We start from the raw sequence: 22579 nt of genomic DNA, 5'->3' as shown, positions 1-22579 counted from the left end.
CACATTTTGGGTACCGGGGTCAAAATTTTAAATTTTAAATTTTGAATTTGAAATTTGAACTCTTTGATCAGGGTTTCATATCGATGGTCTCTGATGCCTGATTGCCCATCGGATTTGGACTCAATATTTATGAGAGATTTAATTAGTGATTTGATCACTAATTAACTCAATTTGATTGAGTAATTATTTTTGGATCAAGTCTAATTGAATTGGATTCAGTTTGGATTGACCCGATTAGGTTAAATGTTGACCTAATCGCTAAAGTGGTTTAGTCCCTGATTTGATCAGGGATTAGGTTTAGTTAATTTCTGATTTGATTAGGATTTTATTAAGCCTAATTAAGCCTAATTAAGTTGGATTTAATTTATTCTAATTGTGCTTAACCTATTTAGATTAGGTTGGCTCAATTAGGTTCAAACCACCTTGACTTTTCTCCCTGCGCCACCTCACTTCTTCTGTGCATATTTAAATTCACGAGAAGCAACTTCTCATGAATTTTCTCCATGCAGAAGCCATCCCACGCCCACCCTTGTGTGCCGAATATCTGGATAAAAATAAGTTGGTTGACCATTCAAATTCAAAAGAAAGTTTGAATTTGAATGAGCAACCAACTAATCCATGCGCCATGATCTTATCTTGTGCGCCCCATATTTTACACGAGAAAATATTTCTCGTGTAAACTCTCCACGCACAAATCAACTCACACCCCTTCTCTTCTCACGCACAAGTGGATAGGGATGAGTTGATTTTGCATTTGAATTCAAATTTGATTTGAATTCAAATGTGCAACCACTTATCTTTATCCTCTCATGCGGATAAGACACGTTCGACGTTGTTTTAAAAAGAGGAGAAAGGTGGGACGTGCGTAGAAATTTTAGGAGAGAAACTTTGGGGCGTGAGAAAAGTTTGTGCACAAGGTGAAGGTCCAAAACCTTCCGAGAGAAAAAGAAAGAAAAGAAAGAAAATTGAGCGCAGGATTTCTAGTGTGTACCCTAGGATTTTTACCTAGGGTTTGGGAAGTGAGATTGGTGTGCCACGAGTGTCGTGAGTCCACCAAATTTCAGGGAGAGATCCATCAGCCTCTCAAGCAATCGTGCAAGATCCAGAGCATCCGAAGAGTCAGCACACATTGATCGAAGGAGTTCGATCAACATCTGCCATCAAAAGGATGAAATCACGAACTAGCATTCGTGAGGAACTGATCAGACGGGAGCTTCGTGTGGACGATCCGCAGAGGACAGACATTTGTGTGGCTGCGACATGACGCTCAGAGCCCCCCAACGGTGATCAGATTGCGGTGATCGACTACCCGCAAAAGATGATGTGTTCTGAATACAGTACTGTAAAAGGTTTACTGATTCAAATTTGAATTTCAAATTTAAATGCATGCTGTTGTATCATATTTAGATCCTAGTTTAGGATTAATTAGTATTAATTAATGAGATTAATTAATAATTCCGCTGTAAAATAGTAATTTTGAAAAAATTTTAAAATTACCATTTTGCCCCTGCACAAAATTTTCGCTACAGTAGCTGCCCATATTATTCCTGCATATAAACAAGGTTTTGGCTAGGATAAAGTTTTGAGTAATTAAAGTCTAACTATCTTTAGATAAGAAACAGATTGTCCACTAAAAATAAAAAAGATAAGGCAACTTTTTTTGCATATAATCAGTAAATTTACACCTTATATTGAAAAGTTGAGACAACAAAAAAGATTTTCAATCTATGTTTCCAATAGATTACATAAGAAATGAGCTCAGGCATGTTAGCAATTAAATTTTTAAAATAAAAAAATGAAAAAAAAAAAAAAATTGACTGCATGTTAAGAACCTCAATTCAAAGTTGTCCTGCCTATAATTATCAAAAATCATGGATCTCACACTCTTAGAATGCAGCACCATTCCTAGGTATACTATAGCTAATTGATTGTTGTTTACATTCCTCTCTTATAGATCATTAAAAATAAGAAAAAAAATATTATATCTAACTTTTGTACTTTCTTAAAAATAAAAAAAATTCTTACTTGATCAAGGTTCATGCATTGAGGAAGATGAAGTTCTTGATTAGGAGAAAGTTTCAAAAAAGATAGCAAAGCGAGCTTGGATCATAGCATTAACTTTTTCATTAATTTGTTCCTCCATTTGAGCTTGAATCTCAGATCTAACCTCATCTTACAATTGAGCTCGAACGTCTTCTCTAATGCTATCCATCAATGATTTCTTAGCTTGTTCAACGGTCCTTTGCATCTCTTCTTGCATATTTTCATTATATCTAACTCTTTTAGATGGTGCCTTTTTTCCAGCACTTTTGCCACGAAAATAATCAGATTTTTGGCTAAGTACTTACAGTAATATATTATCACGAGTCATTTGGGATTCACTCTCTTGTGTTTGTTGAATAACTTTCTCAAATTGTTCTTGTAACAGATTATAAAAGATGAGACACTAAAACAATGCATAATGAATTTTATGAGGAACAAGAAAAGTTTTCTAACTAACATGGATCTCTTTGGATTTAGGGTCAGACCATATTAATTATCCTTCTTTATTTTTCTTAGTGTGCTAAATCAACCAAACCCGATCTAGTTGTGCTTTTTCACCTGTTTCTGGGTCCCTCTAAGATGAATCACAAAAAAATAAGTGTTTAATTTAGAATTTTTTTAAAAAAATATTGAATCTTTAACTTATTCTAAAAACTTACAGTTGATTCTTCAACTTCAGCATAAGATCGGATGCCATATGTATGCTTAGTAACTAGCTTTGCCCTATTTGTTGTATTTCGTTTGCTTACTTTCTACAAACAATGGATGTATGCAACTAACATCATCTATAAATCTAAAATAATAATGTATATATTTTAAATAGAAATAAACTTTAATTTGCAAAAATTTGAAAAGCATCAGAGCTAAAGTATACCATCATATATTTTCAATCTTCTAGAGTAACATCCTCAAAAATATTGACCAACCTCTCCTCATCAGTTCTGAACTTCTTATATAAATTGTGCAAGCAATTTTTCCAACCTCTATAAAGCCGTTGCATGGTGGTCAAGATAAAAGCACATAAACGATATTCGTTCCTATCATCTTCCATCTTAAACTTCTCCTAGAAAACTTCTCCTAGTAATAGCATATCATTTGATCGCAAACTCATTTAAGGATTAAATGATAAATCTTCCTTTATTGATTTAAAATAGTCTTAAGGACTTTTATCACAATACAGAAGTTTGATATAGAAGATGTACAAGCTTATGATAAAAATTATCAAATAAATATTTTATTAATTAATTCATCAATTAGCACAACCGTCAACAGACTGACGATTAGCTTTGGGACATATTTTCCAACACATTGTTCATGATTTGGCCAAATTGAAAATTTTGTTTTTGTTCCACTTGTTGGCAGACATCATCTTCAATAAAACTATCATCATCATCATCATCATCATCATCATCATCATCTGCATCATTATCTACAGATAGTACATCATAAGCATCACGTGGATAAGTTTTTACTACAATAAGCCACTTGCTATCAACTAAATCTTCTATATAGAATACTTGTTTGGCTTGAGAAGCTAACACAAAAGGCTCATTAGTGTTCAAAGATACATGGATTTTTACACTTATTTATCCATAGTTGTCAACCCTATATCCTCATCCTAATCGGCCAACATCCCACCAATGACATTTGAAAAGAACTACTTTTTTATTTCCTATATATGACAATTCAAAAATATCTTCTAACACTCCATAGTATTCTTTATTAGCAAATGTATCATCTCCTTTTACAAGAACTTCACTATTCTGACTTTTTCATCCAATTGCACGATCTCTTGCATGAAATTTGAATCTATTGACAATGTAAGTTCTATATCTATGAACTATTTTGAACGATCCAATAGTCAAGCTTGGAAGATCTTCACTTACTTTGCCTTCAGCTTTAAGCTTTGAAACCCATCAAAGATTAATAAATTAAGTCATTATTAGAATAAATAAAAGTAACTTAAAATATTTACCTTATATGATACCTACATGTTCATAAAATCAATCTGAAAATTTCTTGTTATGTCTAGTCACGACATTATTTGAGCTCACCTCTTTCAATTCTTTTTTATGCTCTTTATGAATGACATAATTAATCAATAATAAAGATGACTGAAGTAGAAACAAAATTTTTTGAAGATTTTCATAATAACAAGATTTTGTTCTTACTCAATATTTGGCCAAACTTCCTCACAATTTTGAAGAACATATACTTGAGCTTGTGTAAATTCCTAAGCATTAAGCTCATAAGACTTAAAAGCTCCTTTCGCATAGCCATCTTTTGCAAAGATTGATGGTCCCTGATATGAGGTAGCTCCATCATCATTTCGTGGGGTTTGATTTCTCACCTCCAACAACTTCCCAAGCCACAACCTCACCCACCTCCAGTAATTTTTCAAGCTACAACCTCACCCACCTCCAGCAAGATCATCCTATAATACCACAAAAACTACCGCTTCCAATAAGTTACCCAAGAAACTACCATATTGCTCAAAGAGAACTTGCCTATCAACAACCTTGCAAGATGTATCTGCTCATATATTTCTATGTCACCCATTGTATCAGATAAACTCAACAAGCTAAATTTGTGCAGTTCAAGAGATGAACAAAGCATTGGGCATCAGCAGTGATGCTGAAAGTTGATAACGAAAGTACGACAATATCACATATTCACCTCATTATAACAAAATGAACAATAATTACAGCTACTAGCATATCTTTGTTTAAGATCATCAGTAAGTTATTTTCAATCCTAGTGCAAAGATGAAAAAATCAATTGTCATAGGATAAGAGAGACACTGATCAACTTAGCAAATTAAGTATAAAGAAATGCAGATGCTTTAAATAAGAGACAGGCAGAGAAACACAAGATCCCATGAAATGAACTCCAACAAACCCTTCAAACCCAATTCAAGAAGGCATCAATTTGCCAATTTCACAACATCAAACCCTAATAAATCAACACAAAACTCCTTCTTTACAGCATCAACAACAGATCAAATAAAAATTTGTTACTGTTGCGGCCAATCGCCTCGTCGCCCGATCGCCGGGAAGCGTGCACCTGCAAAAGGAAGTCCGCACTGACCGGAGGCGGCTCCGGCGGGGACCCTCCGACGGTCAAGTCAGAGAGGTGACTGGGCAACAGTGAAATGCAGACAGAGAGCTCTGAGAGGGAGAGAGAGAGAGAGAGAGAGGAGCGAGCCTGCGTATGTGGGAGAGACGGGCGGATCGATCCTTTGCACTGTTGCCTTCCCCGGTATATATAGTGGAGCACGGTATGGCGCCGTCATTAATGGCGCGGACAAGTGAGGAACTGTCAACTCACTGTAGGCTGTCAGAGCCGCCGTGAAAACATCATGTCGCCGTGTAGCCGTCTAATCACCAGGGTTGACCCGGCTCTCGACGGGACAATGCCCCTAGGTAACTGTGCCGCATGTCCGTGTCAGAGCTGACGACGTCTGGCGGCCGTACGGCGGTTGGTGGAGTCGGCCGACCCAAGGTCGGTGGCCAGCAGAGTGGCGTCGGACTCCTCCGTCGGTCGGCGAGCTTCAAGTGGGTCGGCTACCGGACCTCTGGGTTCAGTTGGTCGGGAATAGACCGTGGAATGGCCGTGGTTAGCCGCTGATGGCGTCCGTTGGCCTGCCGCCCGACTTACGATCGGCCAGTCAGAGTCGTTCGTCGGGCCGTCGGTTAGTCGGTCGGGCCGCCAGCCGGTCGGGCCCTCCGACAGTCGGTCGGTCGGTCGGTCGGGGCCCCGAGGTCGGTCGGTCGGGCCGCCAGTCAGTCGGACCCTCCGATAGTCGGTCGGTCGGTCGGTGGGTATCCCCCAACAGTTACCAATCGACCAAAATCAAAATAATAGCAAGACTGGAGATAGAGAACCTTATGCAGAAAAATATAAAAAATTTATTAAAAAATCAGATGAAGGGAGAATGTTTTTTTGTTACCCTAGGATTAAGAAAATCAGAGTAGGATGGTGGTAGGGCTTCTATTGATCAATCTTCCCTTGATTACACTCAAAAAAAAAAAAAGCAACATAATTAAGCTCGGAAGATGGTGGTTTTCGAACCAAACCTCAAAAAATTTCGATGATGGTGGAGTAGCTGATTGATACTCGGAAGAAGAAGAGAAGAAACCCAGAGGCAAGATCGTTAGAGGAGAGGTGGAATCAAAGAAGATGGGAGTCTGGAGAGGATGAGGATGAGGCGGAGAGGCAAGTTCGTCGGTGGAGGGGGACCCGGCTCGAGAGAGAAAGAGATCAGCGAAGAGGAGGGGGGGGAACAGAGAGGCATATTCGATTTGGACAGCAGGGGTGATGAGAATTAATTTATGGCAATGCTTCATGGCTTTGCACAACGTCTTGGCATACCGAAAGGGTTTCTCATCAGGGATTTGGCGCACCCATTATATCTACGCACAAATAATTTTTTTAATAATTTTATGTTTCAGTGACAAGTAAATGTTATCACTGAATTTTTTTTTTATGATAAAAAAATATTTCTTATGATAAGTAATTATTATCACTAATATCTTCCAACAATAAAATTTCAATTCTTATCGTAAATAATATTTTTTTTCTCAATCAATATTTTTATTTTTTGACATTTTTATTTAGTGACAGATTCTAGTGATAAGAAAAAATATTTTATTAATAAAAATTAATAATCTGTGATAAAAATATTTGATTGTCACTAAAATAAATCAACTGATGCTAATTAGGGATGAGCATAATTTATTGTCATAGAATATTTATTTTGAGTGATAAATTTTTTTTTTTGTCACAAAATAGTTGCCACTATAGATAAGATTTTTTGTAGTGTTTTCAAGCCAAACAAGCAGACATGCATCATTTAGCACCAGTAAGAAATGTTATATTGGTCGAATAAAGCATAAAGTCATAATTATGAACAAGAACTTTTTAGGAAATAATGCAAGCCATCAAAGTAAGATACCTTTCCTCCTTAAAAAAAAAAGAAAAAGAAAAAGAAAAGAAAAGAAATCCTAATCTCCTAATATATGCTGGACAAGTCATCTATTGCTAATATTGTATATAACTATTATCAAGAAAGATGATCCATGTAGGGCCATGCTATCTCTACAAGGTAAGAGACACGAAAGGCATCAATTTTTCAGGCTCAATAAGTGCCACATATTCCTTTAGAATAGATAATTATTGACTATTCATCCTACCATATAAACCACTGCTAATGTAATGACCAAGCATAAGTTACTAACCATTACGGGATTATACGAGCCACTTCAAGATCCATACTTTCTTTCCATCGAAATGGTAGCGCGTTGACAGCGCGTAGAAATTGACATCTTTAAAAATTGAAAAATCATCGGTACTTACTCATAAGATCGGTGCAGCACAGTCTGTGATATGCGCCGGTCGATACGTTTAGATATGCGATGTTTTGATCCTCCGTTAGTCGTATCGATAGGATTATTGAATGCTTGGATTATGAATAGCATTCGATCAATTAGTTTATATTTTTTATTAAAAAAAAGAGGACGGAGATTTTACCCTGCCCAAAGGCAGGGATGAAAATGCATAAGAAAGAAATCGTTATTTTCTCGGGGTCGAAAATGCACAAGAAAGAAACCGTTACTTTCTCGGGGTCACATGCCGCAGTCCCTTCCGTTCCTTCCTTAACGGCCGTCTTTATCATCTTGCCAAAGGAGAGTTGATGGATGTAAATTTAATGTAATTATTTGTTTTTTTCTGGGTAGAAGTAGGAATATATCCGTGTGAATCGGAGCTGTAATCTTTCAAAAAGAAACAAACGCCTCGTAAATTCCCTCTCTTAAGCGCCCCGTACTCGCTTGTGCTCTCTCTCTCTCTCTCTCTCCCGACTGCCTGGCAGCGCGTCACAGAGAGTAAAGAAGATCCATCCCCTCCCAAATCCCACAACACTTCCACCACCGCCACCTCTACCTCTCCTTTCAGGAACAAACACCAACCGTAAAAAAGTCTCGTCTTTTCTTTTCTTCTCTTTTCGTTCATTCCATGGTCCGGGCTCTGGCATGGATTTGAGGAAGCCCCTCTTCTTCGAGCATTTGCTCTCCTCCAAGCGCCGTGTTGTCTCCGGCTTCGGCGTCGGTGCGGCCGCTTCCCTCCTCGTCATCTTTCTCCTCCTCTTCCTCGGCGCTCCCCCCGCCGCCTCCTCCTCCTCCTCCTCGATCCTCTCCTGGTTCTTCTCCGTCCCGGAGCAGCAGAAGGCCGTGGGTCCACCGTCCCCGGAAGAGGGGCTGGAGACGGCCAGCGTCGACGGGAATTCGTCGAGGACGACGGTGGGGGAGGATGCTGGAGGCCCGAGCAATCATTCGGTGAATGCCCAGGATCTCTCGGGCAAGATCCAGTTCCAGGAGGACAAACCGAAACCGTCCGCCGCAATAAAGGATGGCGATGGCGGAACGGCGCCGCCGGAGGAGAACATCATCAAGGGGGCTCGTTCTTCTATTCCGCGTCCGAGCAATGGCACCCGCCCCAGCGGAGGCGACGGGATTCCGGAGAAAACCCAGTACGCAACAAGAAAAAACGCGTCCAGAGACGGCGATGACGGAAAGATTCTCGAGTTCAGGGACGGAGTGGGCGGGCAGGATCAGGAAAGGAACCGACTTGATCCAGGAGGAGCAGGGAAAAATCATAACACAAGCTGCAGCAGTGGTGAAGGGAGGGCTAGCGAGCGAGTGGAGGAGGAGGAGGCGGCGGCGGCTTCTTCTTCTTCAGCAGGCAAGAATAATAGTACTAGTAATAATAATAGGAATAACAATAATAATGGATCCGGTCCCAGCAAGGCACCGGGACCGGGAGGGCTGTCCGGAAAGTGCGATATATTCGACGGAAGATGGGTGAGGGATGAGCAGGAGCCATACTACCCTGCGGGTTCTTGTCCTTTCATTGACCGTGATTTCGACTGCCATACGAACGGGAGACCCGATGATGGCTTCTTGAAATGGAGATGGCAACCCTACCACTGCGATATTCCTCGGTAACCGACTCTTTTCTTTGCCTTTCCTTTTGATTAAATTATTTTACTCTCCATAAGTAATGGGCTCTAGGGAGAGGCAATAATGTTCGGTGCCATCTACCTTGTAGACATATGAAATCGAACGCTGCAATGGAATGATTGCTACTTTTTATGCCCGTTTCCTGTTTAGCGTGGAAGTTGATTGGTATGTCTACCAATTCAGATGCTGATTCTTCTCTACGTCAGGGCCTTTTCTATTACTCAAGGACTCGCTCGGCCATTTCCCTAAGTTGGGTTTTTGGTCTGTATTTAATTAAGCTAAATAGGTGATTTTAAGAATTAATATGTATCCATACCTCAACAATGGTTAGCAAGATTTGGAGCTCGCTACCATCAGTTGATGAGGATGCCAATTATTAGGTAGCCTATCTAGTGAACCTTGGATGAAATCATTGTCCTAACCATATTATATTGCCCAGTGGATTGGACATGCCCCCTGCTCTTTCTGTTGGAATGGTTTTTCCTCAAGTGAATCTTGTAATATGTTCCAAAGCAGCAGCAACTTCTATCTAGGGTGTCGCGCTACCTTGAAATCTCTTAAAAATTTCACTCTTGCACCTGACTTCTAAATATTTACAGGGGATTCATTTATCCTCACTCGCACCAGCATGTGCTCCTGCTTTAGGCAACTAAGTTTTTTTTTTTTTTTTTTTTAACCAAATTTTGGGAAAATGTTTGTCAAACGGTGACAGAGTGCTTGAATGAACCATGGAAGTGAGCATGAGAATTATTATAAACATAAAAGACTTGCATGAACCCATTCACCACGATGAAGAAAGACACAAGTCAAATGTAGGTGCTAAGTGTAATTGTATTACATTGTTATGATAAAAAGAAGCTTTATTGCGGCACTAGCATTTGCTCTATCGGGCCTAGTATTGAAATCTCTGATGCAACTGGCACAACCTATTAAACAAGGAGGAACCCCTTGAGCCTGGAGGGGTTGGACATGGTAGCCTTCACTTGCTCTCCCTTCTTAGCAGCAGCTGACACAGTCATGAAGATGATGCAACTTTTATTAGGTCATTATAATGATTGAAACCAGTAAGCTTATTACTAGCAATCAAATGGCAACAAGAAGTGACATTATTATTGTACATTGTAGGATATTGAAAATTATAGAGCCTAGGTTTTATGTGGTAATTGAAAAAAACTCTTGATCCTTTTGCAACTTTGAAACAAATTGCACCTGTTTTAAACAAGATCCCTCCAGTAAACACTGTTTGTTTTCCATTTATAACTCACATGAAGATTGGATAAAGGCATATTGATCACTCATTAATCAGAACTGCCACAATACAAACACAAGTGTAGGCAACTTTTATATTTTGATAAGCAACGAAGTTTTGTGATGGGCAAGTGTTAGTTTTTGTTGTTTCATATCAGCCATCGAATTCAAATCATCTTATATTTTATATTCCAATAAAACCCTTTTTCCCTTTTTTTTTGTGGGGGCTTTTGATAGATTAAATGCAACGGATTTTCTTGAAAGACTGAGAGGCAAGAGGATACTTTTTGTGGGTGACTCGTTGAACCGAAATATGTGGGAGTCTTTGGTCTGCATTCTTCGCCATAGTGTCAAATATAAAAAAAGAGTTTATGAAGCCTCAGGAAGAAGCCAGTTCAAAACAAGAGGTTATTACTCCTTCAAATTCAAGGTGCCCAGCATTTTACTTTGTATACTAATTAATATCCTCTTTGTTCTGAATGTGAACTTAATTCAAGTTTCCTTCTTGTTCTTATGAGCTTTTCAGGATTATAAATGCTCTGTAGACTTTGTAAGATCACCATTTCTGGTTAGGGAATTATATTATAAAAATGCTAATGGATCTGAGGATGAGAAGTTAAGGCTGGACGTGTTGGATGAAACAACCTCATCATATCGTGAAGCTGATATAGTAGTTTTCAATACAGGCCACTGGTGGACTCACGAAAAAACATCCAAAGGGTGAGTACATTTTGTTTTCCCATAAGATTTCATCTCTTTCTTATGGCTGCAATTTCATATGCATACCAGTTTGGTCATTACAGTTCACACGAAGAAAGTTGAGACATGTAAAAGTTTTGCATACATTCCTTGCAAGTTATCAGAATATTGATTTCCATATTTGTTTTTGTCTCCTTTGTTTTCTTTGATTGTGGAGTAAGCAGAATTGACTACTATCAAGAAGGTGACCATGTGTATCCAGTTCTCAAGGTCATGGAAGCCTACAAGAAGGCTCTCACCACTTGGGCTAGATGGGTTGACAAGAACATCAATTCCAAGAAAACTCAAGTTGTTTTCAGAGGATATTCTCTCACACACTTCAGGTAGATCTCTAGTGCCAGAGGCCCAAAACCTCAAATTAGATGGGTCAGAATTTAGAATAATACCAGGAATGCATAAATTTAAGAATATGAATGGTGAAGGTTTATATTGTTTTATTACACGGACTGTCTACTAGCTTAATTAGCCAAGTACAGGCAGTAACACAACATAAGCATTTTTCTGATGAAACTAAGAATGATCTTACTCTTAAAACAACAAGATTAAAGAGAATGGGAAAGCCCAGGAGAGGAGAATTCTAATTGAGAAGTGTTGGTTTTTTCCATCTTTCATCCAAATTATCAGTTGCATACTTTGAATATTCAAAAACTGCCACTTTCCCACATCAGTATATGTTTTAACACTGTCTAAACTACCAAAGGCTGCATGATATGTAGGGAGGGTTCTAAGAAATATAATAAGTGCTAGATTTTTTTTAAAAGAAATCAATAAAGAAAGCACAGATTCTTGTAACACTCCATTTCTTTCATCCCTCCATAATCTGCTTTGGTAGTTTATTTATTTTTCACTTTGCACAAAATAAAAACTTTAATACTCAATATTTGTAAGATTTGTTGGATTGCCTAGACCTTAGTCTAAACCACTGAGTCTTGCTTTAAACAATCTAATCAGAAGGGAAAAGAAAAAAAAAAAAAAAGAAAGAAAGATCGCAGATACTATAAATCATCGTTCCAGTTCAAACAAGTGGAATGATAATATTTCCAACTTTCTGAGACCTAGTCTTAAGTTGGCATGTCACAGTAGGCCATTGGCATTTGCAAAGTTAGTCGATATGCAAGTTCATACAAATGAATAATCACCTTGCTAAATATGCTTGATTATTAATTATTAGCTACCTACCCTCAAAGGTTTCTGTGGTTAGCCAGTTTGCTTCAATCATACCAGGTATAACTCTTAAAAAATAGGCACTGGTAACTTTTGGTGCCAAATCCCTCAAACAAATTTGCCTCTGCTTTGTTTCTTGGATGCTTCATATCTGAGGTACTATACTTGCTATCTTGTTCTCCTTTCTCTTATAAAGTCTGGCCTGATGTTCTCAAGTATATGCTACAAAATTGTGTTGCATTGGATTCTTGTGATTCTTGGAACCTATCCATGGTCGTGGCAGGGTCTCCTTTATTGTGTTGAAAAGTAGAACTAAAATTAGATACTCATGCAAAGACATTACAGTACTTATATTCCAAAGTCAAACAACATCTATTAAGATATCCACCTCCTAGGTCTGAAAGACTTTTTAGGTGTGATACAAAGAGCTCGGGGTGCTATCACAAATGCACTCGTGTTTCATGGACAATTTGATGTATAGATATTTTATTTTTTTTCCCCTTTTTGGTTCTTTGTTTCTTTCTTTCTTTTGTCATTTTTTTACATCATAAATGTTACATTATAACAAGCATATGATGTGATTCTCATTTAGGAAGTTATCTCTAAGTTCATCAAGCTAGGAAAAAAGATGAAAAAAACTTTTACATTATATTTTCCTTTTGGGAATACATTTAGTTTATGTTGTTAAATATAGGAGAAGAGGAGGTTTGGGGAAAACTCACAAGTCACAAGCTGGCACATATATGGAGCCTCGATGGAGGAACAAATTAGTGAATCAAGGATAGAATAAGGTAAATGATTGCTTAATCTACATACTGGTAACAGCATGAATTGCTTGATAATGACATTGGAAATTGATGGAAGATGTTGGACAATTTGAGGTGGTTGAATTGTCATCTACTTGTATGAACTGTAAGTTTAGTGGATGGATAGGTTGCTGGAACCCTAATGTGAATGTGTTAATCATGGTATATGGTAACATCTGATGGTGAAGAGCCTAAACCTGAATCAGCTCATAGGAATCTTTCAGTCTTGACTTACCTATATCCTTTACATATGTTTAATTGCAGTATATAAACACATGCAGAAACACTGACATTGACACTGCTGATAGTGCTGCTGGGGCTTCAGAATTTTGTAGCCCAACTCCAGTTCCATTGATCCTATGAGACCCAAACCCCCTAGGACTGTCCTGGATCAAGTATCAGAGTTTCAGTTAACACAAACATGCTATTATAGTAATTTAATGGTGCAAATTACAAACTTGATCCTAAAACATAGAAGCACTTGAAAATGTGAAATAATCTATTACAAAATTTTCTGCAGATGCATTTTTAGCTGATACTTTTTCCTTGGCTGCTAAATGCATAAGCAACCGCTTGAGGTCTGAACGGCCTGGTTGGTTGTGCTGGGCCTAGGTATGGTGGCCAAGGGCCTAACTCACCTTGTATTTGTATCTTTCTTGAGACCTGCAAACATCTTAGATAGGGCATCGTTGCATATTCAAGTAAATCAGCCTTACAGATATTCAGGAAAGTTGAACCATCTTCCTATTACCTCCTTGCTGTCCTGCCCAAGTTGCACCAATAATCTCAAGAAATTTTATTATTTTGTCATGTTTCATCTGATCTTCTTTTCTTTTGATTAGAATGTCTTGAATTGGCAAAACATAATTTTGTGTACCCTGATGCTTGTTTGGAGTGCCTATATTATTGCATTTGAAATCTATCCAGTGGATTTTAAAAAAAAAATTTAAATAGTGTATTCACATATCATAAGACAACCACACATGCATATATCATCACTCATTGTAACGTATATTGTTTCTTCACTTCTATGAGAGTGCAGAACGGTCTGTTAAGAATGGGCAATGTTAAAGCACTAAATTCCTATTAATACGTCATAGATATTTACCCACAACCCCTCATTTCACTTCACATTGGGCCTACATGTTAGTTAGGGCTGTTGCATTGGTGTTGCAATGAGTGAGCATATTTTGTAATTTTTTCCCTATTTATAATTGTGATCTCAGTATAAAAATACTCGGCAATTAATATAAACTCACCACATTTTTTTTTTTTTTGAGAAAAGAATAAAAACTATTATAGAAACTGAATGCACAGTTTCTCCACTATCTGGTGTAGGGGGGGGCAGTGGAACTCTGGTGGGCAGTGTCATAAGGAAATCGAGCCAATCTTCAACCAGTCCTATCTTGCACATTACCCTTCAAAGATGAGAGCTTTGGAGCAAATTCTAAAACAGATGAAAACAACAGTTGTTTACCTCAACATCAGTAGGCTTACAGATTATAGGAAGGATGGCCACCCTTCCATATACAGAAAGAAATATCAATCAGTGGAAGAGCAGATTGCTGCTGAGAAGACTCAGGACTGCAGCCACTGGTGCTTGCCGGGAATACCCGATTCATGGAACGAGCTGCTCTATGCTTCCTTGCTAATGGTTGGCAAAGGATCATGGAGAAGATGAACAGGTAATTCCACCGCGTCATCCAGAGATGGCTTTGCCAATATTTAGTATCCTCGATCATGTACGATCGTGGCAGAAGTTGTCAGTGTAGCTTCGCCAAAATTCAATGTAGCAAAAGTATCTTCCATCACATTCAACAAGGGCACAGGATATTGGTGCACACTTCACCGTGACTGGAGATTGCAACAATTTCACTTGTATCTGTCATTGTATGCAGGGAGGATCACAGAGCATTTCTACGTGGTAGCACACATCATATTTTTGTTGATAAGCGATGATACATTTTGTGAGTTCGGTTCTAAGATATTGAATCAAGAAGGTAGGTTCTAGCCGATGGAAATATCTATCAATTTTGCTTCACCATCCATTACTTGGGGATTTTAAAGAGAGCATGGACGATTTGTTTTGTAATTTTTTGCATGACGATGCAAGAGAAATGATCGGGTGCATAAGCTGGAGACATCTTCAGAAACTGCTAAATTGCCAGAATTCTGTAGCAAACCATGCTGAAAGAGGACATCATATTGGGTACATGGCATAACTACAATGGTAATTCACGCGGTTTTCCATGTTTTAGCCTGAAGGCTCCGCTGGATTTGGCCAAGCTAGCGGCCTGAACATGCACAAACTGATGAATTTGGTATGGGGGAGACCAGCCTTCCCCCCATGGATGGCCACCGTTGCTATTGACTGGATTCGGGTGGAAATTGGTTATCCAATGGGATCTATTGAAGTTCGCCGGCAGAGGAACTTGGAATCGCAATGCTGGCCATTAAATTACTGTTACGAGTATGGAGTGCACAATAGACCCTCCAATAAAGAAGGCTGCTGATCCTCAGAAAGTGCTCTTGCTTTTGGACTTCTGACTAAGAATAATGCTGTTGACTGTTGTGCTAAAAAAATTTTATGCTCTCCCCTCCTACGAAATGACAGCGTCATCCGTCTTTTCGGTAGAAACAGCGTAATCCTTCTTTAAGGCTACTCGCTTATACTACGACAGTGCAATATTAGCAATCCTGATCAACCCATTTTACCTTCTCTCATGAAAGAGAGAGAGAGAGAGAGAGAGGAGGAACAGCAGCAGCAGGAGAAGAAGATCAGCTCTTCCTGTCAAAACTATAACAGTGAATCCTTATTTATTTGGGACTAGCTATGTGGATTCGGGCCTGCCGCACCTCTCTCCTATGTTACTGGGGTATATTTTAGGCCTTGTATTAACACATCCCTACCATCACATATCCAAGCACAGTTATCTGCAATACTAACTTTATGTTATGCATTCGTTTGTTGCCCAACACAACAGTTAGCAAGAGTCTGATGAGCATTATTTTTACTATGAAAATTGTTCCGTTTGCTTGGTTTTTCTTCTCGTGCCGCCTGATGTATGTCATGGCTTACAGAGGCAATGCAATCAATCTTATAGGACAGAAGAGACCCATTCTCCTGGGGCATTGCTTTTTATAAAAGTAGAGGTTGCTTAGTTTCTGGTGTATCCGTGCATCCATTAGCTCACGCTTAGAAAATTCATCGCCTTTCTAATCCTCAACTAATACCCTTTCTTTCAACTACTGGCTTGGCTAGATCGAGTTCGCAAGAAGGCAATCCCAAAAAAACAAACTAGAACTGGTGATTCAGTCCATCAAGTGACAATTGACCGATCAATGATAAAATTGGTAGAACAAAGCTTTAGCCATGACAAGTGAAGCTGAGATTTGGATGATAGTCCTTTTTTTTTTTTTTTTTTGATATGAGAGATTTGGATGATATCAAGCATGGAAAAGGCTTGTAAACAGCCATTGATCTAGCTGCCTATTTAGTGAAAGATACAGCCTCCTTTTAAGACCTCTGAAATTTTATCTTAAGCAAATAACAGTGATCTCCCCCTCACATGTGCACCCAATCATAAACACTTGGACTACCCACTTAGTCCTGCTTTCTCTGCTGGACTACACAATTTCCTGATGCTAACAAACGAGCATGTTCTCTCAAGGAATCTCTTTACAAGTACCATGCTGCTTTTGTGCTCAATGCCAGTCTTCCAACTTCCACTTTGTTGATTGCAGATGTAACGAGGAAATCCATCATTGACAAACATGAATTCTGGAACAATCACATTGATCAAGGCGGTCACCTCTTTACCTTAATGTACCAAGCTAGCCACCATGGATCTACTTCTGTCCACCATTCTGAGCCTTCCAATGTCGCCAACTTCAATATGATGTTAGATTTATCCAGACCACTCATTAGGCCGCGAGGGCGCACCATTGTTTCATTGGCAAACGTGACATTAACAGCAGCAACAATAAGACAGAATCTCACCACTTTTTTTCCCCTTCTTTTTTTGTGTGTGTGTGTGTGTGCGTGTGTGTGTTTTGATACAAAGGAATCTCACCAGTTGAACTCAGTATCATTCATGCAAGTTCAAGTACAATTACCTTTCCCGTGGTAAGTTGTAAACCTTACTATCAACAAATATATAGTCATGGAAGGAAAAAAACCGATAAAAAGGTTGGCCGTCGCTACAACAATGCCCTCTATGCAATGTCCAACCTGAATCCGTACCTTGCCTTCTTATTTCGTATTCTTTCTCAACTGAAACTTTAGCAAAACACACTGCACCAAATCAACAGACCAAGCTTATAGTACCAAATATGGTTCATCAACTTTGGACCGGCCGGAAAAACCATCATAATGCTACAACTTCAGCATGGGATGCACTTGCCTAAACTTGCTTGTGGTGCTTTTGGAAGGAGAGGGAAAAAATTAATCTTCAACCATACTTCTTCAAATGCAAATGAACTCGCCAGGTTCAAAATCAAACTTTTCCTTGACTGAACCAACCGTCTCGTATCAAAGCAAGAAGAGCGGCCATCATCCTTGCCTGCTCTCCCTCCCTCCTTACTCTTAATCTCCGATTCTCCCACTCTATGCCTTTTCAGTCCTCCATCTTTATCTTCCATCAGTCCATTACCGTTATTTTGTTGATTTCATTTAATGAAATCCAGGCGGGTTACCTTAAAACCCACCCTTTTCCACTCATACGGCAGGAGAGATAAATGGATCGGCACCATGACCAGTATTAAAGCAACACATTTACCGGACGTAAATTTTTCGTCATGATACAACGTTAGATGAGTCCAATCTGCACTCAGAAGCAAAAAAATAGATGAGATTGTTTCTCTGACGAGCATAAAGCACTTTGGCATCTTTGCATGCCTTCTAGGGTGAAAAGAAAGATTCACTACAAGCAGCGTGCTGATCCATATTGCATATTTAGCTTCTTTGAAAGAGAGATGACAGATTATCATATACTCTTGGTCACTTTGTCAAGGCTTTGCAGCTAAATCCGCACTTTGAGCTAATCCACTTACAGGCATGCATCAGAATAGATAATAATGGAAAAGAGAGAGGAGAGGAAGAACATGTAAAGTAAACAAATGAACCGTAAAATAGTTAATTTCCCAAACAGTTACAAGGCTAAAGAAACTAGATAATAGAGATGCTTAACCAAGTGTATAAAAAATTAAGGATTTAGATAATAAGAGGAAAAAGTATCCTTGATAGCTTGCCAAAATCAATCATCATGCCTCAGAGACCAGCCTAAACAGTGCCAAACAAGCATGATACGCTTCTAGATTCTGTGGTCCGAAACCCACTTTTGTCACACGACATGTGCATGTTTATATTGGCATATGCATCGAAAATTATTGAAAGTTTCAAGTTTTAACATTAAAAAGTAAGGTACAATAGAAGGATTTTTTTTTTTCTTTTTAAAAAAAAGGCCATTACCAAGTTATAATCTTGGCAATTTTGGGTCCAAGAGAGAGATGGACAGACCAAACCTTTGGATTGTTTTTTACATAAACAGGCTGCCCCAGGACCTGAACCCATGCCATTGCGCTTAACAATAAAGCCTTTTACCACTGCACCAAGAAATAGCCTCATTGAAATATGGCAGAAGGAAACAATAAATACTAAAAAATGAGGGTTAAAACACATTTCTGGTTAAAAACTTCAAGGATGTCGTATACGAATACACACTTCCACGCTGACAGCATAGTGTTTACACCTATATCAACAATAACTTTTACTCAAGTGTTTAATGTTGAAGTTATTGTTCATAGCATAACATTGAGCAGTTGGAAAAGTTTACCAAGGCAAAAGCTTTTCACTTTTCAATAGCTAAGTTGTTTGTATCATTCCAGACTATAATCCAGTTTCACATCAGATACATGCAATTGGCATTTTCATTGAAGACTAGAATGTTAAGAAGTAGATCAATTAGGAACTATGCGGTTTCAGATGCAACACTCATGATCTATCAAATGGTCACTGAATTAACCATAAATACAGGGGGGGTTGGATGCCAAGTTTTTCTACCACTACACGACCCTACATTGCATTAGCAATCAAAGTTGCTACTTAATGCATGAAGCAAGCACTCAATCTTGATCATATCATGTATATTTGAAGGCAGCTAAGAATTTTCCAAGAGTATATAATAGCAGATCGCACATCGTCATTTATCGGTGCTTTACAACAACATTGACCCAAGCATCCGTTCATTGTATAGATGTTCTGCAACTTATTAAACAATTGCTGGAGTTCATTTGGTTATTTACAATAAAAATAGCCACTTGCTTTAGCGCTAAACATGAGATTCACACCATAACTCCTATGACTTGCCAGCTCACGTGGAAGAAAAATCTCATGACTGACGTATTTCTAAGATGATGGAAGTTGTACTTGATAACAAAACTGTATTGGCACATATTTAGTAACATTGTTTACTACAAAGGACATTATACATGATGGTAGGTTTTTAGCTCAGTCTGAGTAAAAACTATCAACATGCCCAACTAGTTGTGTTTGGGCATAGGATGTTTCAGTTGGTTAGCATTCACCGAGTTTTCCCACTTGTTTTCAAATAAATAGTGCTCCTTTTTCCCTTTTAAACTAAAGGTGATTTACCTTGTCAATTATTGCTCGTATATTTTTGGAGTTAACATATCAGGCATTCAGTATCTTACTCTTCTTTCTTCCCCTTTTTTCTCTCATCTGTTTTTTCTCCTATGTGAGATAATAGCCATGTATCTACAAAGGTCACACGTCTTCAAAGAAAATCTCTTCGAAGCTTCCCAATCCTATCAACCATAAAAATAACATACAGCTAGAAGATGAATGAATTAGAAATTCAAGCAAACAAATTCAAGTAGGATGAAATTGTATTTTGGAATTTTTTTTTTTTACAAATAAAATAAAATAGGCTATTTCTGTGGCAAGAAAGTGCAATGTAAGTCACATACCACAACCATTTGTTTACAAGTAAAACAATCAGGACCGGATGCCTGTCTGATAGCAAACAAGTGTCAGGACCACATGCTCGCCATATGATTGGTTCCCTCTGAGACATTTAGTTTTAGAATGCAATTATAACCAATATCCAAGGTGAAGAGTAGAGGCTGAAAGTTTGTGTAGGACTCCCTCCGGATGACATTGAGGTCACTAGAGTTGTTTCAGGTTTTTTAAATTTCAATATGATCCTAACAATCATCACATGAGTTTGGTAACAGGCAAACATTTTTAACAACAGAGAAATGAGAGGAAATTTAAGTTCTGTATGCTTCTCCTAAGAGTTTCCAACATATGTTCATCACCTACTTTTACATGTGAAGATGGTATTGCAAGCCAAACAAGCACCAAGAACTCGTAAAATTGTAACTCAAGATCCATAAAAACAGTTCAGCTGATAGAAATTAAACCAAACACAACGTGATGTAATTAAAACATCATGCCTTGCCAAGCATGATTGAGATCCCGACACTTGCTACATGTATTTGGTCAAGGAAAAATATTCTTGAGAATATAGCAAAATGGCAGTAACTAAAACAATTTTATGCATCTCCCAGAAGTTTGCAGTTCATGATAGTCCCCTAATTTTTCCTTATAAAGATGACATAGGTTGCTGAACAAGCAGAAAGAACATAGAAAATGTCAATTCAATATCGATGGAAACAACTTACCTGATGGAGATTATACTGAACAGAATAGGAAGCAACAGACATGCCATTCTTGGCTTGTAAGATGAATGTCAAGGATTTAGCAACATCGAATTATTTAACCATAACACTCTCTGGCTTCCATAGTCGAAGAAGCTGGTCATAAAATGAGCAAGTAGCAACCAAAGAACCTCTGTCGGACCCATCTTCCAAGCACACTCCTCTTTGCCAGTCTGCTCCATATGCTAATGATTCATGCTTCCGATAAGTTTCCACTACAATAGCATCCACCTCTTCTATCCTCACAACAGCAAAGCCATTGTGCATACATGCTGCCAATACCAGGTTTGATATATATGGATGGTGCTTGATCCTCCAAACACCACCTCCCAAGCAAAGAGATTTCTCAATTACAGGTTTTGATGTTGATCTTATATCCCATAGTCTGAGAGACTCATCATAGCTTCCTGTGAGCAGCATATTAGAATTCATGGGGTTCTGAGCGATGCAGCACACACCCATCTTGTGAGACTTAGAATTCTGGAACACTAAATTGGATGGGCTCTCTCGCAAATCCCAACAGCTGAAATGACAATCATCTGCGCCAGTGTACAATAAGTGCGGGCGGCAGGCATCAAAAGTTGTAGCCCAAAGCTCATACTCATGGGCAGCCCATGATTGCGATAACTGCAATTGGGACTCTCTGACAGTGACGATAGATGCCGAGCCATCTGACAGACCAAGTGAAATGGACCCCACTGATGTGTTCCAGTCCACACATAAGCACATGGCAGAACTGATTTTTTCTGTATGGACTTCCCTCAAAGCAGTCCCTGCATTCATCAAGTATTCAGGGTTGATGATATTCATGGTATTAGTTCATTAAAAAAAGATTATTCGCATTCATCAACGATGAGAAAGAAGTGGTTTAATGATTTAAACACAAGCAATCAATTGCCGCAACTCTGTATTCACAGATTCTGAAGCTCATAAACAAAAGCTAATGCAAATAACTGCAATACAAAGCAATATTTGCATATAGAATTGATTGGCAACAAGTGCCTGCATGATATCACAACAATACATAAGAGAGAAGCATGCATGAGATCAAAACAAACTCGAGATAATTTGGTTTATGACAGCAGAATGGACATTGATAAAAAGGATGTTTAACTCGATAGTATAACCAGGAAAAGAAATGCTATCATATATCGGCTTTATCTTTACACAACATGCAATAAACGCACAGCACAAGAAACGGAACATGTAAATACCGTGATCTTCTGCATCCGACTTCGACTGTAGACTAAGAAGGCTTACACATCCATCAGCATCAGCTTGAGCAAGTAAAGGATGCATAGTATCTCCACTTGGGTTCCATTTTATATCAAAAATACCAGTTGTGGGTGCACGATGAAGCAATTCAAGCCCAACATTAGCATCAGCAGAGAAAAGTGATATGCTCCCGGATCGATGTGGTGGATTTCCCTCTTCTAGAGTATACGTTGCAACAGCCAGAATATGGTGAAAGGGATGATGCGGGCAAAACTCCACAGCATCAGCATTTCCGTCTAAATAACAACTATCGACATCCATCCTGCATTAGCATCAGATACGAAGGTTATACCGAGGTAATGTCCAAATATTCGATGCAAGGCCTTCTATAGGTCATTTCATGCTTCCAGCATTGATCATAGTCATCGTGTTCATAGAATCAAGTGCTTATTCCGGCAGCAAGTAGCACATCACTAGCGAATTGCAAACTCTCTTGTTGGAAAAGTTCGATTAACAAGAAATATGTCAAGAACTCCATTCCTGAAGTCCTTGAGTCAATCGAGGTTACTAATTCTTTAACTAGGGATC

At 38.6% G+C, this 22579-nt stretch overlaps 2 protein-coding genes and 1 long non-coding RNA gene across 7 annotated transcripts in view; 1 reads left to right on the top strand and 2 right to left on the bottom strand.

Moving 5' to 3' along the window:
• Positions 1-3161: 3161 nt before the first annotated feature.
• LOC109506677 (uncharacterized) lies at positions 3162-6427 on the bottom strand. Its single transcript, XR_002166164.2, has 2 exons — positions 6120-6427; positions 3162-3472 (listed from the first exon to the last, which is right to left on the bottom strand). It is a non-coding gene; the product is annotated as an uncharacterized lncRNA (long non-coding RNA).
• Positions 6428-7840: 1413 nt separating this feature from the next.
• On the top strand, positions 7841-15051 carry LOC105058806 (protein trichome birefringence-like 2). The gene is made up of 5 exons (XM_010941853.4): positions 7841-9040; positions 10545-10737; positions 10834-11027; positions 11231-11389; positions 14375-15051. Exons 1-5 carry the CDS (start codon positions 8073-8075, stop codon positions 14715-14717), a joined length of 1857 nt encoding a protein of 618 aa, XP_010940155.2. The 5' UTR covers positions 7841-8072; the 3' UTR covers positions 14718-15051.
• Positions 15052-17105: 2054 nt separating this feature from the next.
• The window catches only part of LOC105058804 (uncharacterized), a 9183-nt gene continuing 3709 nt past the window's right edge, over positions 17106-22579 (bottom strand). For 2 of the 5 annotated variants that reach the window (XM_073249176.1, XM_073249180.1), the window contains 3 exons: positions 21991-22313; positions 20741-21549; positions 17106-18640 (listed from right to left, as the gene is read on the bottom strand). In XM_073249176.1, coding sequence (XP_073105277.1) covers positions 20831-21549; positions 21991-22313 — 1042 coding nt within the window. In that variant the 3' untranslated portion in view covers positions 17106-18640; positions 20741-20830. The remainder of the gene's footprint in view (positions 18641-20740; positions 21550-21990; positions 22314-22579) is intronic. The other 3 variants (XM_073249177.1, XM_073249178.1, XM_073249179.1) reach the window with 3 other exon arrangements.

The sequence above is a fragment of the Elaeis guineensis genome, chromosome 15, assembly GCF_000442705.2.
Source record: "Elaeis guineensis isolate ETL-2024a chromosome 15, EG11, whole genome shotgun sequence".
Taxonomy (NCBI): Eukaryota; Viridiplantae; Streptophyta; class Magnoliopsida; order Arecales; family Arecaceae; genus Elaeis; species Elaeis guineensis.
This window is presented reverse-complemented; position numbering and strand designations above follow the sequence as displayed.